The 18,405-nt window shown below is 42.9% G+C and overlaps 1 protein-coding gene across 5 annotated transcripts in view; it reads right to left on the bottom strand.

Moving 5' to 3' along the window:
- Positions 1-18,405, bottom strand: part of Rnf121 (ring finger protein 121) — a 58,379-nt gene that overhangs the window by 18,871 nt on the left and 21,103 nt on the right. For 2 of the 5 annotated variants that reach the window (XM_021652012.2, XM_060367719.1), the window contains exons 2-3: positions 18,250-18,287; positions 15,187-15,328 (exon numbers count right to left, since the gene is read on the bottom strand). In XM_021652012.2, coding sequence (XP_021507687.1) covers positions 15,187-15,328; positions 18,250-18,287 — 180 coding nt within the window. Of the gene's footprint in view, positions 1-4,229; positions 4,304-15,186; positions 15,329-18,249; positions 18,288-18,405 lie in introns of those variants that run through there. The other 3 variants (XM_060367720.1, XM_021652014.2, XM_060367721.1) reach the window with 3 other exon arrangements.

Genomic DNA, 18,405 nt, shown 5'->3' on the forward strand with positions numbered 1-18,405 from the left:
TGAAAAACTGGGACGTATTTTAAAACAACAACAACAACCACAAAAAAACAAAAAACAAAAAAAAAAACAAAAAAAAAACAAAACAGGCTGGGGCTGGAGAGATGGCTCAAAGGTTAAGAGCACTGGCTGCTCTTCCAGATGGTCCTGGGTTCAATTCCCAGGACCCACACGGTGGCTCACAACCATGTGTAATGAGATCTGGTGCCCTCTTCTGGTGTGTATGAAAACAAAACGCTCATATACATAAAATAAATAAATAAATCTTTGAAAAAAAAAAAACAGGTTGCTTTCAGATGTCAAGGTAAATTTTTACTTTATTTTTTCTCTTGAAATATAGAAATTTATTTTAAAACTTTTTTTTTGCCTTCACTGAGGTAGGGTTTCTCTGTGTACCCCTGGCTGTCTTAGAACTCTCTCTGTAGATCAGGCTGGTCTCAAACTCAAGAGATCCACTTTCCTGAGTGATGGGACTGAAAACACGTACCACCCCCACCTAGCTAGAAACTGTAGCAGTAGGGAGGAAGAAAAAACAAAGCAAAATAAAATAAAAACCCTGTCAAGAAAAAAACAGTAGTAGTAGCTGGGTTCACAATAAAACTGAATTTGGGGTCAACAAAAGGCCAAAGGCCACACAGGAAAAACAGCACCACTGTTGTTTAACTGAACTGGGGGGGGCACTGTTAATCACTGAATTCTCTAAATTTTGCAGAGTATGCACTACACTACAGTGTTTCACAAAAGGTAGGGATCACAGGTGGGTAGAACAGGGGCGGAGGTGACAGGGCTGGGAGAGAAAAGGGAAACCAAGGGGGGGGGCATCTCTGAGACAAGCTGGAGACCTGTGACAGGGAGGATATGGGGGTGACTCTAGCTGAGACCCTTAGCAGTGGGGCACATGGAGACTGAAGTGGCCACCTTCTAGCCAGGCAGGATTCCCAGTGGAGGGAGGGGAACACCAATCCACCCACAAAACCTTCCAGCCAAAATTTACCCTACCTACAAGAAGCTCAGGGATAAAGAAGGCGCAGAAATGGGGGGAAATGTGCAACCAATGACTGGCCCACCTGAGACCCACCCCACGGTAGAAAACTAACCCTGTTAATGATACTGTTAATGATACTCTGCTATGCATGCAGACAGTTATGCTAGGACAGCCTAGCATAACTGTCCTCTGAGAGGCTGCACCCAGCAGCAGATTGAAACAGATGCTGAGACCCACAGCCAAACATGGGGCGGAGCTTGGGTAGTCTTGTGAAAGAGTAGGGGGAAAAGATAGAAGGACCCGGAGGGGATGAGAACTCCACAAGAAGACCAACAGAGCCAACTAACTTTGGTCCACGGGGGCTCACAGAGAGTGAAGCACCAACCAGAGAGCACGCATGGTCTGGACCTAGACCCCTACACATATGTAACTGATGGGCAGCTTGGTCTTCATGGGGGTCCCTAGCAGGTGGAGCAGGAGCTGTTTCTGACATGGACTCTGTGGCCTGCTTGTGGATCCCTTTCCCCAGCTGGGCTCCCTTGCCTGGCCTCAGTGCAAGAGGATGCACTCAGTCAGCCCTTACGTGACCTGATGTGCTGGCGTGGGCTGATATGGGGGAGCTCTCCTTTTGAGAAGGAGAGGGGAGGATGGGAGAAGAAGGTGGGAGGGTAGGACCAAGAGGAGAACAGGGAGGGAGCTTGGTTCAGAATAAATAAACTTAATTTTTAAAATGTGTCATAAAATACATGTTTTTTCACACACAGTATAGGACAAGGTACTACAAGAAAAAAAATCAATACAAACATATTAGAGGCTGTAAAAAAACAAACAAAACAAAAAACAATCTCAGTAGTGGAGACCATGTATTTTGTACAATTCTGCCAAACAAAGGAACTGACTAGGTTGTGGACAAAGCTAATGAAAGAGAAGAAACAAAAATCTACAAATCTGTTCTCTCCTACCACATGACGTCAACGGACTGAACTCAAGTTACTGGGTTGGTAGCACTCTTGCCTACTGAGCATCCTCAGGCTCTTGTGTAGTAAATAAGTTTAAACTTCATCTTAATTTTTAAAAAATTCTCTGTGCTTATGTATATGAGTGTTTTGCCTGAATGTATATATGTATGCGTGGTAGCTAAGGAGGTGAGAAGGAGGGGTTGGATCCCCTGGAACTGGAGTTATAGATGGCTGTAAGCCACCATGTCAGTGCTAGGAGTAACAACTGCTGAGCCACTTCTTGCTCCTGTATTTAACCTTCATTAGGAAAAACATTTTAATAGCAATCTTGGGGATGGAAGGGCCTTTGGTGCCATCTGGTAACAATGTTTATTGAGACATACTGAGTTCAACAGTTTATAAAATAAACATTTGTGTCTGTACAAAATAACAGAAATCTTTGCCCTGATCTCTCTTCCAATGCAGGAACTAGGCAGCTATGCAGAGCTACAGTAGCGACAGAAATGTTCAGAGGAAAGATGCAGCAATGTGGACAGGAACTAGCTGGGGGAGATTTCTCTAAGAGGTGAAAGCACAAAGGACCTGCTTACTAAATTATGGATAGCATATAGCTTAGGGCAGAACAAACATGCAGCCAATCAATATGGAAATACAAAAAAAAAAAAAAAAAAAAACCAAAACCTAGAATGAACAAAGACATTTCTAGGGTTCTATATGGAACATTCCATGAACCAATAAGCGTAACATGAAGCAAAGAAACCTCTCAGACTGCCCCAGCAGCGGATGGAAAAAGACTGATTTAAGAGCAGCTCAAGGAAAACATATTGAAGGGTTTCAGTTGTCAAAGCTACTGCCAAAAAGCCATGGCAACCTCAGGCTGCCTAACTAAAAGCATACCCAGAATAAGAGCTCTCTGCTCGTCACTGTCATCTCACTAAATACACAAAAACACTGTCTTAATGAATCATGACCATAAGAGCTATCAGGGTTATAAAACATCGGGAACAGAATCCTGTAAAAGCAGCTGAAAAACAAAACAAAACAAAACAAAACAAATCACTGGATATCTAGCTTGGAAGAGGACCCAAGAAAGGCTGGCCACTAAAAAGTTATCTACAGGCCCAATATGCAGATGTATCCAGTCATCTCTATGACTTGGCAAGACCATACTGTGCTAGAATAGTCTACAGGCAGAGATGCAGTTGGCAGTTTCTTCCTACTGCACCTCTAGCAAACAGCCATCTTCATTTCCAGGGACAACCACCACTTCACTAACATATGCTACTAACCAGACAAGCGCTTGTGTCCCTCTTGTCTCTGGGTCCAGATTTTGTCTTTTAGAGAGGTGCTAAATTTACTACCAGTGTCCTAAGACTGGTATCTTACTTAGAACTATAGCTTCTTTCCCAAGCTGGCCCCTCTCCAAATAAGAATTAGTCAAATGGCCATTTAACCAACACTGGACAACATGTTAAGGACTGGGGACTCAACATGAATAATAAAGCCTCTTCAAGGACTTAGGTCTATTGAAGAAAAACATAAACTCAACCTGTTCAAAATAAATTCTACAATGACATAAGTCCTGGCAGTCCACAAAGTACGGGAGAGAAGCACTGCACTCACAGTGGAGAAACCAATAAAAGCTTTCCAACAGGGCACTATCTGATTTTTATGGCCTCCTAAGTCCAGAAACAAAAGGGCCTGTGGGTATTTCAGGTCCATGAACACAGCATGTTGGGAAGCAGCCTTTGAGGAAAAAGTGAGAAACGAGCCTATCGTTAAAGACAGCTTGCAAGGAGGCTGGAAGTTTTTACTACATTTTCCTTTCTCATAGAAATGGGATCCAAGTGAATTTTTTTTTTTTTTTAAGACGGGGTTTAACTGTGCAACATTACCCTGGCTGTCCTAGCCTCAAGAGGTCCAGAGACCCCCTGCTGGGATTAAAGGGATGTGTCCCGCCATGCCTCGCCTCCAAGTAATCCTCTTACTGCCTAAGTCTAAGGGGGAAATCTGCATTATTTTGCAGAGTTCCAGGTAGGGGAGTCTGATACTCATCCACCCGGGAAGTAGCAGCTGTTCAGGGTGGGGCTTGAAAACAAACTATATATGGTAGCAGACAGAAATGATGAAAGCTGCTCCTTGGAGATGTTTAAAAATAGGACAGATACTTTTCCAGGTATAAACTTTTCATTTCCCCTAACATCCCTGAGGGAGCTAAGGATTAAGTAATATTAGAATCTGAATTGATGATGAAAACTAAGCTACACAGAAACCAAAGCAAGTCTGACCTGGAGTAGGTTCCAATCCATCTTCTGTCTCCCTAGCAGCCTCCCTGCCATCATTCTGAGTTTGTAGAGGAACCCTGAAAGGCAGGGGTGGTTAAATGGTGAAATGACTGACAAAATGGGGCTTGTAAAAGTACTTGAGATCCAAGGAAAGGGCTCAGGCAGTCGTTAAGGAGAGAAACTCAGGAGACCTAAAAGCAAACACGACTATGGCAGGTCAGAGATAATAATTTCCTAAGGCTTTTGAGAGAAAAAACAACTATTAAGAACCAGGTTTTGGGGCTGGAGAGATGGCTCAAAGATTAACAGCACTTACTACTTTTGCAGAAGACCTAGGTTTGGTTCCCACAATCCACATGGAAGCTCACAACTGCCTCTAACTCCAGTTCCAGGGGATCGGGTGCCCTCTTCCGGCCTCCATGGACACGTGATGCACATACATGACAGTAAAACACTAATACACATAAAATTTAGTAATTAAAGAGTATTAGTATTACACATGCATGCACACACACACACACACACACAAAGGGGATAGAAAGATGGTTCAGCTGTCAAAATCACTGGCTTCTCGGCTAGAGTAGCCATGTTCAATTTCCAGCACCGACATAGTGGCTCACACTGTCTAGAACTCCAGTTCCAGGGGGCCTGGAGTTCTTCTGGTCTCTGAAGCAGATGTAGGCAAAACAACCACACACATAAAACAATAAAAGAGAAAAAAGAATCAGGTTTTAAGGCTGAATACAGTGGCATACACTAGTAATCCCAGCACCTGGAAGAGTAAAAGGCAGGTGGATTAGGCATTCAAGATCAGCTTTACACAGTAAGTTAAAGGTCAGCCTGGACTACATGTGATCATAAATAAAAACAAACATACAATCTTAACAATCATATTCTCAAGGCTGGATGTGGTGGCACACACCCTTAATCCTGGCACTCAGGAGGTGGAGACAGGCAGATTATCTGTGAGTTTGAGGCCAGGCTAGTCTACAAAGTAAATTCCAGGACAGCCAGGGCTCGGTTACAGAGAAACCCTGTCTCAAAAAAACAAAAAACAAAACAAATCACTTCAAATTCTGCTTGACTGCTTAGTAGTCTGAAAAATGGACAGAAATTCCTGTCTTATATTGCAGTTTGGCTATTCTTTCTTAGAATGCTTTATTATTTTTATTTAGTATGTATGAGATGGGGAGAAGAAGAGAGGGAGGAAGGAGGGAAAGAGGAGGAGAAGGGGTAGGGAAGGAAGGGAAAGAGGGGAAAAAGGGAGGAAGGGCAAGGGAGAGAGAGAGCACGCAGGTGTGCACAGGCTAACTGTCTGGGCATATGTAGAGGTCAGAGGGCAATGAAGTGGGTCCTCTCCAGCCACCTCCTAGGTACAGAGATCAAACTTGGGTCACCCGGTCTAAGTTCAGGAGCCTGTACTCACACAGCCACCTCACTAGTCCACTGTGTTGTACTCTGTCTTTAACAAGCATTAAACCCACAGTTTTGTACATGCTAACCAGCACTCCTCCACTGAGCCCTGCCCGTCCTCCCAGCACTTCCGCTTTGTAGTGTTGGACCCTGCCTCTCACCAGCGAAACGCATAGTGCGTGTGTAGCCAAGAAAATCCTTTTTTGGGTAATGGCTATCAAGTGTACACTCTAAGCAATTTAAGGTATTTTTTACGGTTGCTGGAAATAACATATCTGAAATTTAAAAACTAGAAATATATCCTGTTTCAAATAAGTTAATTGGAGCTAACTCTTCTTTGACCATGAGAAACAAGATTTGAGTTCCTCAACTACAGACAGCAAGTGACCCTGAGAGCACGCAAGTTAGAGCTCAGTGGGCAGCATCCCTGCACGTGAGGAAGGAGCGGAGAGTCTCATCAGGGCCCTGTGCTTCCCAGGGAGCACGTGCAAAACCTGGAGACAAATGTGGACGTCTCCTGAAAGGCGCTGGTGTGCCTGGCCAGAGGACACCTGATGTGATGGCTATTCTTGGTTAGCAACTTGGCTACATCTGGAATTTACTGAAACCCGAAATGGTTGAGTAGACCTGGGAGAGATTTTTGCTTAGTTAAAATCCACTTCTAATCTGGAACTCTGATGTGAGATTTAATTCTGACCTTTTGAAGTGGGAAGACCCACCTGTAATCTGGGCCATGCCTTCTGCTGGGAGCAGAAGGAAGGACATGGAAGAAGGAAGCTTTTGCTCTTTGCTGCTTGCTCTCACCCTGAACAGCAAGGCCATTCTTCCAGATTCCAGTGCGTACTGCAGACCAGCTGAGACATCCAGTCTTGTGGACTTAACAACTACTGGATTCCATTGTTGAATTAGCTGGACTACAGCCTGTAAACCATTTAATAAGTCCCCTTTACACACACACACACACACACACACACACACTGAGGTCACTGCTGAAGAGAGAGAGAGACATTCTGCAAGTTGTTACTCTAGAGAACCTGACACTCTGTGATGCACAGTACAACCCTCCTCACCTCACGAAGAATGAACTGGTGTGAAATGCCAATCGTCCCTGGTACGAACTCTCTTTTAGGAAAACAGGACTAGCGTTTTTCCACGCGGGAGTCACAGGGCTGGACTGACAACCTGTACCAGTGAAGAGCAGAATCGTACTCGGCGGGAGAGAAACATAGCCTCATCCGTCAGCAGCGTCATTCTCTGGCTACATACACTTCTTTCTGAAAGCTCCCAAGGCTACTTCAATGATGGCCTCACTGTGCTTCCTTACCCAGGCACCTGGCAGGAAGTCATTTCAATTCTCTTTCATTCCAAAGACAATGTCATATATGTAGTGGCCATGTGTCTCTATGTGTCTCTATGTGTCCTTTTCAGTCAGTACTCATCCACTGAAGCTACTAGTGAACATGGAGTGAAGCAACTAAAGTCGCTCATGTTTACCTGTGCTCTTTTCTAGCCTCACACCCCGCTGTCCTACAAGGCAGCCAATGCCCTAATCTTGGGTGTTATCACTCTTGCTGTTTTCAATGTGCATGTGAGTGCATGTACACACAAGTTGCCCAGAGGACATCCTCTGATGTCATTGCTCAAGCACCATCCACTGTTTTGGTTTTAGTTTTTTGTTTGTTTGCTTTGTTGAAACAGGGCTTCTCTGTAGTTCCAGCTGTCCCGGAACTCACTCTGTAGACCAGACTGGTCTTGAACTCAGGGGTCTGCCTGCCTCTGCTGGGATTAAAGGTGTGTGCCACCACCTAGGCCACCTGCTTTTTTTTTTTCAATCCTCAGATACTAATTTTCTTACTTCATGTCCTCTGCATATGGACTCAGTGCTTACAATTAACTGTAAAATAACAAGGTTTTTAAGGCACACATCATTAGCACCACTATTACTTTCACCAAGAACTGACAGGCTATAAACAGGCAATTTGCCCAGCACTAAAGCATGAGCTAATTTCATCTAAACCTATTTAAAAAAAAAAGAAAGAAAGATTTTAATTTTTTGCCCACTGAAAAAAATTTTCTTCCTGAATGAAATTATAAATCATAAATTATATTTAATTAAAGATATAAAGTATCTAACTGTAGAATGCAAATATAGATTGGCATGTAGCATATAGACCAGTATTCAATCGATAACTTTATACAGCCTTTTAAAAGATGAAGTTGAAGACTACTAATGTGTGTTGTATTTCTTGAGGGTTCTCGGCTTTCACCAGCACTAAGTATAAATGGCTTTGATGGACAGTATTGTTTAAATGCAATTATCAGGCTACTTTATTCATTTTCAGTGCTTTGATAAGAAGGTTTATATGCAGTAGACCTATGAAAATACTGTTCATGATTATCAGAATTACATTTGTATACAGCAGGCTTTGGTTTTGAGACAGAACCCCTCTGGGTAGCCTGGCTGTCCTGGAACTTGCTCTATAGACCAAGCTGGCTTCAAGCTTAGATCCACCTGTCTCTGCCTCCCTCCCGAGTGCTGAGATGAAAAGTGTACACACTACACCTGCCTCTCCACTGCCTGGATTACAAGTGCAAGGTATCACCCCCAGTTTTGTATGTTTGGGAATATGTGGAGTGTACAGGTACACACACACACACACACACACACACACACACAAATCTTAACATCTATGGACATTTATTATTATTAAAGCCTGGATCTTGGTCTGCACCTCAGGCCTCAAATTTATTATTAATTTCTGCCTTACCTGCCCAAGTGCTGGAATAGTGCCGAGGTGTGCCACCTCTCCCAATGCTCATCTGAGTTTTGAAAAGAGTTCCACAAATACAATGATCACAGAATTCTGTTCAAGAAAGATGCTGAGATAACTAGATATCAGATGGAAGAATAAACTAAAGCTCTGATCTCACATCATTGACAAAAATTCAAACTGAGCTAAGACACTAAAGGAGGCAAGACGTGATGACACACACCTGCAATCCCAGCACCGGGAGGAGGGGGCAGGCGGAGCCCGGGCTTGCCGACCAGTTAGTCTAACCTAATTCCAGGCTCAGTAGAGAAAAACAGGTCTCAAAGATAAGGTGGAATGAAACTGAAGAAGACACCTGACATATGGTCTCAACACACAGGCACAGGCACACAAACACAAGCACACACACAAATACACATATATCTTCCTAATTGTCTGTTGGCAACAGAATCTTAGGTATGTCACTAAAAGTATAAACAACAAAAGAAAAAAGCTAGCCCTCGTCAAAACAGTAAACGGGTACACATCAAAGGACACTATGAAGAAGGTGACAAGGGCTGGAGAGATGGCTCAGTGGCTGTTCTTCCAGAGGATCCTGGTTCAATTCCCAGCACCTACACAGCAGCTCACAACTGTCTGTAATCCAGTTCTGGGGGATCTGACTCCCTCACACAGACATACATGCAGGCAAAACACCAAAGTACATAAACGAAAATAATTTTTTTAAAAAGTGAGAGGATAATCCTGGAGGATGCAAACAACATATGCTAATGGATTGGAATTCAGATTTAGTAATTCATACAGTTCATCAACACAGAGACGATTTAAATGTGAAAAGAACTTGAATAGACATATTTCCAAACATTGAGGCATGACATACCTGTAATCCCAACAATACGGAGGATCAGGGCATTCAAGGCCAGCTTCGATGAACAACAAGGCTCTTGAGACCAGTCTACTTTACATCAGGCTCTCAAAAACCCCAAACATCAACATATAAAAATTACACAAAATAAGCCAGGTGTGGGGGTGCATGCCTTTAATTACAAGCATTTGGGGAGGCAGAGGCAGGTGGATCGCTGTGAGTTTGAGGCCAGCCTGGTCTACAAATCAAGTCTAAGACAGCCAAGGCTACAGAGAGAAACCCTGTCTCAAAAAAGACCAAAAACACAAAAATTAAAAAAAACATACATATACTATATAGGTATATTAGTATATGCATATACTATATACAACAACTAGCAAGCCTTATCAGGGTTATCTCATTAGAGGACTGCCATCAAGACCACAGGAAGATGGCACTGCACACTCCCAGTATCAAGGAAGATAGATGCTATGCTGGTGAGGATGTAGAGAAACAGGGACCTGGTCTGCTCTGGAACAGAAGATGGTGCCACTACTGTGAGAACTGAGAGGCCCTTAAAGTTGAAAACTGGGTCACCAGGTGATTCAGGAACTCTCCTTCTACCCCTAAAACTGAAAACAACGGATGAACAAAACCTTTAGATCCACTGTCCACAACACTCTAAAGATGAAAATAACTCCAAAATGCTCATCATTCAAGGAATACAAAATGTAGTGTAACCATACAATGGAATGTTATACGGTAACCATAAGAAAGTAGCACTGAATCAACCAACATGGCTGAAACTTGAAAACACTGCACTAAGTGAAAAAAGGCTGGACACAAAAAGCCTGAACAATGACTAATAAAAATATGCAGACTAGACAAATAAATGCTGTATATATAAACATGTTTTTGTTTTGGTCCCAGGTGTGGGATGTGGGACTGATTCAGGACTGATTCAGACTGTCCACAGCAGCAAACTATTTACCTCATGTGGAGGCATGAGAGGAGCTTCTTGTCAGCTGCAGAGAGTTTGAATCTGAGGACTCTGGAGAGAGAATAAATGGCCAGAGCCCAGGCAGTGTTGGAGAGCTCCAAGAAAGAGCAAGGATGCTGCTGCTTGCCCCCTGCAGCTCCTCTTGCTGTTGTTGCACTGAGAGGAGAAGTTGGAGATCTGAAAAAAGGATTGCACTGGCTCCAAGGAACCTGACCACCCTAAACACCATAAGCAGCTAAGAGAACTGCGCCACCTCTCCCACTAACCCTTTCTCTCTCCTACCTGGTGTTGGGGTGTTGGAAGGAATTGGGGTGGAGTAAGGAAAAAGATAAAAGAAATGTAAATGTAAGAGTTTTTTAAAAGTACGCCAATAAATAATTATAAAGTAAAGGACGGGGGTCTGAGCAGCTGCTTAGTGGCCACAAGGTTTCCTTCTGAGGTAAAGAAATGGTTCTGGCACCAAATAGTGACATGGGCTGCACAGCACTATGCCCGTTCTAAAAGCCACTGAACGAGTTATTTTAAAATGTTAAAATGTGCTTTAATCATAGCCCTCTAAAGGCAGAGTCAGGAGGACCTCTGTGAGTCTACACAGTCAATTCTAAATCAGTCAGGGCTATACAGTGAGACCCTGTCAAGAAAGGAAAGGAAAGGAAAAAGGAAAAGGAAAAAGGGAGGGAATGGGAGGGGAGGAGAAGAGAAGAGGAAAGAAAGAGGGAGGAAGGAGGGAGGGAGGGAGAGAAGGAAGAAAAAAAGAAGACAGAAAAGGAGAAAAAGGGTATAGAAAAATTTGCTCAATAAAACTGTTCTTCTACACATAACAATGCTAGATAGAGGCTGTCTTTAAGTTCCTGAGTTTCCCTGAGAGTGGGGCCAACAGCAGGTAGCAACATTAGCTTTAGACTTTAGACTTTGTCACACAGCCTTACAAAATTCTCACAAGCCATGAAATGAGTAAGACAACTCACTTTAAAGATAAGAACTGGGGCTCAGGGTGGAAAGTGGGAGGACTGGTTAGTCCACTAGGCTGATTTCATGGCTACACACCTCTTCAAGGAAAGACAGTGCTACTACCGATAAGCTTGGAAAATGATAACTGGTGCCACTGTATGCAGGCCTCTTGGGAAGTCTTCCAAAGCTGGTGCTTCAGTTGCATCAAAATATTTGTTGCATACAATAAAAGATTGGGGCCAGACATGGGGTGCAGTCCTGTAATCTCAGGACTTGAGTGGCAGGTAGATCTCTGTGAGTTCAGGGCCAGAGCTACACAGGGAGACCCTGGCTCAATAAACAAACAAACATAGCTTTAAAAATATAACATCAAGCCCAGGCATAGTGGTGCACACCTTTAATCCTAGCACTGGGAGGGAAAGGCAGGCAGGTTGCTTAAATTAGAACTTGAAATCTCTGTTCTACAGACTGAGTTCAGGACAACCAGGGCTACACAGAGAAACCTTGTCTCAAAACAAACAATTTACACACACACACACACATTATTCAACAACAGCAGCATGAGGCAAACCAGTTCAGATTTCTTCAGATGTCTTTTTTTTTTTAATTAATTTTTTTTTGTCTTGTTTTGTTGTTTTTCTTTTTCAAGACAGGTTTTCTTTGTGTAACAATAGCCTTGGCTGTCCAGAAACTCTTTGTAGATCAGGTTGGCCTCGAACTCACAGAGATCCCCATGCCTCTTCCACCCAAGTGCTGGGATTGAAGGTGTGTGCTACCACTGCCTGTCTCCATTTCTCTTTTTAAAGTGTTGTTGTTATCGTCATCATCATTTGTTGTTTTGCTTTAAGGTTTCTCTCTGTAGGCTGGTATCTTGGAACTCTCTCTGTAGATCAGGGTGGCCTCAGCTGGGAGGTAAGGGATGCACCATCACACCCAGCCTTTCATTATTATTATTATTATTATTATTATTATTATTATTATTATTACAAGTAAACAATTTGTTAGGAATTAAGTGAAGGCATGGAATGTGAGATTTTTTTTTAAGATTTGTTTTCATTATTTTTTGTGTGCATATCTGCAGGTGTGGAGGTGGCGGTGAGGGGCTGTGGGTGTGTATGGGTGTCCTGGGATTCCAGAGTAAAGTGTCAGATTACAAGTAGTTGTGGGCATTCTGACACAGATGTTGGGAACTGAACTTAATGACTCACTGTGAGGCATTCCTGCTCTTTATGAGGACCCAAGTTCAAATCCCAGCTCCCATGTGGCAACTTCCAGGCACCTGTAACACCAGTCCCAGCGGATCCAACGACTTGTCCTGGCCTTCACTGCCACTACACGCATGTGGTCCAAAAACATACAAGTAGGCAAAACACCCACACACACAGGATGAAATGAAGAATAGATTAAAACAAATATCAAAAGGGCTGCTGCGCTACACCTGCTCTAATGGGTTTCCTATGTGTTCGGCTCCATGAAACCTGGAAATTTCTGCTCTGTGGAATGCACAAATAACCATGAGTGTCTCGTCTCAGATGGCGGGAAAGCATGAGCAGGCTCCACGCATGAAGCCCCACCGGAGGGCACGCTGCTGGCTCTTCTCAAGCCCTTGGTATCACGTGAGCACCATGTACTGTGACCTGTAGGGATGTATTTCTATTAGTCAGACACGCCAACACCGGAGGGAGCCACTGGCCAGTGTGGTCTGGAACTCGAGCAAGCTCAAGGACAAAGGTCAGCTCCTTTTCCACTATGCTCCAGATTATTCCTTAGTTCTCTTGACAAAAAAAATCATTTCGAGGCCACACTGAGCAGTGCTTAAAATATGATATAGAAAGCAAATAACTTGGGTTTAATCCCATCTCTCCCTAGCTGTAGTCTCTGCGGGCCTCAACTTTCTATGCTTTCATCTAATACCATTGCTACACAAATTAAATGAAATAGCACAGCAGCTGGCTACAAAACCCTAAGCACCTTAGGCAATATCCCAAGAAGTCTAAGCATACACTGCAGACAAAAAGCACCTACGGATTATGACTAAAGTAAAATTAATGGTTTTATCGTCTGAAAAAATTACTCAGATTTTCTATTTTACTCATCTGTAACTGAAAAAAAAAATGCTACACCCCAAATTATAATGAGGTTTAACTGAGTTTATACATGCAAAGTGCTTAAAACAAAGAACTCAGTGAATTTTGTAAAGTATGATGGTGACTACTTGTAATCTCAGCACTGGAGAGTCTAAGGTAGGCATGTCTCAAGCTCATAGCCAACCTGGGCCACTCTGATTGGTTTATAATGTTCTTCAAGTTCTCTACATGATGAGTGACCTTCTGTGTCACTTTCCTATCCATCATTGAAAGGGAACTCCCTATTTCTCCTTTTAGTCCTGTCAATTTTGTTTCTCCTATTTTGAGCCCTTTTGGTGTGCACACATTTCTAATTGTAGCTCCTTGCTGTATTGTACTCTAATATATACAATCACATAAATGTGTTATCATTGGTTGTCTTTATTTAAGCCTATGTTACTTGACATTAGTATAACTATCCCACCTTCCTTTCTTTTAAAAAAAAAAAATTTGTTTTTAGCTGGGCAGTGGTGGCATATGCCTTCTAATTCCAGCACTCAGGAGGCAGAGGCAGGAGGATCTCTGTGAGTTCGAGGCCAGCTTAGTCTACAGAGCAAGTTCCAGGACAGCCAGCACAGAGAAACACTGTCTTAAAAACAAACAAACAAAAAAAACAAAATTTATTTTTAATTACATGTTTATGTGGGGTTGGGAGAAGGGAATGGGCACACATGTTTAGGTGCCTGCAAAGGCCAAAGGAAGGTGTCAGGTCCCATGGACCTGGAGTTATAAGTGGCTGTAAACCACCCAATGCGGATGCCATAAACTAAACTTTGGTCCTCTTTCTTTGTTTTCATTAGACAGTGTCTCATTGTGTAGTCCTGCCTGCCCTCAAAGTATTTAGCATAGGCTGGTCTTGGAGTTATGTGCTCCACCCTTCTTTTGGCTATCATTTTCATGGAATATTTTTCCCATCCGTTTACTTTCCATTTTTTTGTCTGTCTTGCTATCTAAGATGAGACTTATACATGCAGCATGCTGATGAATTATGGGATTTTTTTACTCTAATTTGCCAGTCTCCAGCTTTAACTAGGAGACTTTAACCTATCCAGAATTAAGTTTCAATACTAGTAAGAAAGAACTCACCTATGTCACTTAACTATTTGTCTTCTCTATGTCATGTCTTTTTTCTTTACCTTTTTCACTGCCTTTTTGTTTACTTAATTTTGGCATACAGATTGATGAAATTTACCTCCTTCTCATAAGACTAGCGTTGGCTTTCCTTGTCAAGTGATCTCCCTTCCAAATGAACGTTTACTGATATTTCCTTCATGTATCTGTCTCACAATATTTAAAAGGAAGTATCAACTTTTTCTGGCCATAAAAGTAGTCTCATGTTGGGTTGGAAGTGGTGATACATCCCTTTAATCCCAGCATTTGGGAGGCAGAGACAGGAAGGCAGACCTCTGTAAGTTCGAGGCTACTCCGGTCTACTTAGTGAGTTGTAGGACAGACAGCCAGAGCAAACAGTGAGACCCTGTCTCAAAGCAATCAAACAAAAAAGGAATCTCATGTTTTCCTGTACCAAATCACTTGCCCCTCAGAGACACACATATGTACACCCCACAAACTACTTATCATTCCATATGGAAAATTCATTGCTACTATTTTTACCTGCCTATATGTCCTCTGGGTCAGGCAGAGCCCTGGTCACTTACAAAGCGTGTCTTGATAACTAAAAAGTGAGAGGTGCCGGGCGTGGTGACACACACCTGTAAACCTAGTACTTGCGAGGTAAAGACAGGAAGATCATGAGTTCAAAGTCACCCTTATCTACATAGTAAGTTCAAGGCCTTCCTGAGTGACAGGAGAGTCTGTCTCAAAGAACATTTTTAAAAGGTAAGAAGTGGCTTACATTATAAGAACGGGGGTGCCGCTGTTTCCACTGTACCAGGAGCAGCTGGGCTACCACCAAGGTAGCAATGAGGATGAGGACCATTTCAGCGTGCATGGCTTCGTGGCCACGATGTTTGGCATGCATTCGTGCATGTTCGACCCTGAAAGCCAAACAGATAGGGTGAGTCAATAAAGGGATGATGTGGTGGTAAAGGAGCCATGTTTCCTGCAATAGCTTCTAGCCTGTAGCTCGGAACATGGCCCTGGATTTTTTTCATTTATTTGCTTGTTTGTTTTTGAGATAGGTTCTCTCTACAAAGCCCGGGCTGTCCCAGGGCTCACTCTGTAGACCAGACTGGCCTCAAACTCGGATATCTGCCTGCCTCTGCCTCCTGAGTGCTGGAATTGAGGGTGTGTGTCACCATGCCCAGCAGCTCTGGGTCAACGAAAGGGTGCCCTGAACCCTAGGAGCTGAGACCCAGGCCTGGGGAAACAGACATGGACTGAAACAGAGGCTCTCCAGGTTCCAGCTACGAGGCACAGCCACATTAGAGATGGATGATGTAGTGCTTGACCCTGTGGCAGAAAAATAAGAAGCCTCTCTTGAGTCAGGAAGGAAATGCCAGGAGAGGTTTGTGTCATTTCAACCCTATTTCAGCCTGTCACTAGGAGAAAGTAGAGGTTATAACCATAAAACCTTAGGTAGACTCAGTATTTATCACACCGCTACCATTGTAAGCGTGCTGATTCTAGAGTAGTTTTTTTGTTTGTTTGGTTGGTTGGTTTGGTTTGGAGACAAGGTTTCCCTGTGTAGCTCTGACTGTCCTGTAACTTGCTTTGTAGACCAGGCTGGCCTTGAACTCACAGAAGTCTGCCTGCCTCTACCTCCCAAGTGCTGGGATTAAAGGTGTGCACCACCATGCCCAGCAATGCTTGCTTTATTTATCATACCTCTTTGCCAGGGCTAAAGAGCTTAGTACTGAAGGCTAAAAAGTACTGAACTGCTTCAAGTCTGTGCTAATGCAACATGTCTTCATCATCAGTATCAAGTAAACAGCCTCTTCAAGGGCTCTGGAAGTTCAGTAACCAGACAACCAGACAGCACATCTGGAAACATTTTATTAATCTAAAGCTGGCATTTTCTGGTCTAGGTGTATAGGAAAGATAGATGAGCTGGGCATAGCACACATCTTTAATCTCAACACTCTGGAAGCATAAACTAGCCTTTCTAAAACATGTATGTGAGACCTTGCTAAAAACATACATATATGTTTCACAATGAAACAAAAATGTACCTATCTACAGCTTTTTGTTTGTTTGTTTTGTTTTGTTTCAAAGCATGGTTTCTCTGTGTAGCCTTGGCTGTCCTGGACTTGCTTTGTAGATCAGGCTGGCCTCAAACTCACACAGATCCACCTGCCTTTGCCTCCTCAAGTGCTGGGATTATAGGCATGCACCATCATGCTTGGGTCCTATCTACAGCTTTAATAATACACTGCACCTAATCCTAAACTCTGAAAACAAAGGACATAGCTGCACCTCATTCCCAATACTAAACCTTCAAATATTTATGATTGCATTAACACAAACAAAAAAAAAAAAATCTTTCCTGTTTCTATAAGCATTTTTCTGTGCCCTTTCAGGTCAGGTCAACAGTCCTTCCTTCCTACCTGCCTTTCTTCCTTCCTTCCTTTCTTTTTAGGTTAGGCTGGCCCTGAACTCAAGAGAGAACTCCGCCTCCAGAGTCCTGAGATTAAAGGTGTGCACCACCATGCCCAGGCAGGTCCCAATCTTTTTGTTGTTGTTTTGTTTTGTTTTTTTGAGGCAGGATTTCTCTGTGTAGAATTGGCTATCCTGGACTCACTTTGTAGACTAGGCTAGCCTCAAACTCACAGAGATCCACCTGCCTCTGTCTCCCCAAGTGCTGGGATTACAGGCGTGCACGACCAAGCCCGCTGGTCCTAATCTTTCAGTCACTGTTCATGTAAAATAATGTGAACATCTTGGCTGCTTTCTTCTATAGATGATCCAACTAAAAACCTTCAGAATAAGCCGTTCTTAAAACATTTGTGTCTTCAAAATAGCAGAAGAGAGTAGCACTGTCAGCTTTCTTAGCAGGAGGCATACATGGCACAGTACTGACGTGTCATCTAAAATCACTCTAGATTTATCATTTCAGTTGGTATTCCTGCCAATCTATACTTCCATAATTGATCATCTTAATCTCAATTAAGAGTTTTTTCTATTAAGTTATACTTGATTTCAGCTCAATTGTTAACCACTTTTTGAAGTCTGTGACATAAGCACTCTGAAACCTCTTTACTGAAAAAAAATCATAAAAACATTTGCTAATGCCTTTTGATTATTATAAAGCAAGATAGCAGCAGAGTTGAAATCAGAAGATATATCTTCCATTTTCCCTGCCAGAACTGTCCACCCTTTTATCACAGATAATTATGATGCTGACGACAATAATAGTCATCTTCAAAACAAGTACCACTGGACGCTTACCACATTGCAAGGCAAGGTTCTAAGAACTTCACAGACATTAATCCTCATACCTCTTTAAGGTGCCGATATTGTTAAGATTCTCTGTTTACAAATGGAGTGAACTGTAAGGCCTGGTGTTACTGGCCTAGCTACTTCAGAGGCAAGGACAGAAGGATGTCAAATTCTAGGCCTGTCTAGGCAATACAGTTAAGTTCAAGGTTAGCCTGGACAACTTGACAGATTCTGTTTCAAAATAACAAGTAAAAAGAGGGCTGGGTTTACAGCTCAGTGATAGACCACTGTTTAACATGTATGTGGTCTGGATTCAATCATTGGTATAGAAAAAGGGGGGGTGGTAATAAACGAGGCAGTGAGAATTTAAATAAATTACCCCACATCATGTAGCTGGTAAATGGTAAAACTGGTTTCACCACAGGTACTTACTTAGTGCAAGTACCTACTTACTTAGGACTGCTCAGGAGTGACCTGGATACTTGGAAAGAGTCCCAAAATACTTGTCCAACTGGTCATAAGACAATGCATCCCATAAACAGAGGAAAGAAAGCCTGTGGGCCCGAGTGGCCACACTTACCTCCACTGCTCCTCTGGGGAGAGGTGTGACATATCAACCTGTAGAGAGACACATCAGAAAACTCTGTCATTGACTTGCGACTGTCCCCACCCAAAATTAGGAGCTCATACACTCACCAATATTTTCAAGGAATCAAAGGAGGCGGCTTCAAACCTT

This window comes from Meriones unguiculatus, chromosome 14 (genome assembly GCF_030254825.1).
Source record: "Meriones unguiculatus strain TT.TT164.6M chromosome 14, Bangor_MerUng_6.1, whole genome shotgun sequence".
Lineage (NCBI taxonomy): Eukaryota > Metazoa > Chordata > Mammalia > Rodentia > Muridae > Meriones > Meriones unguiculatus.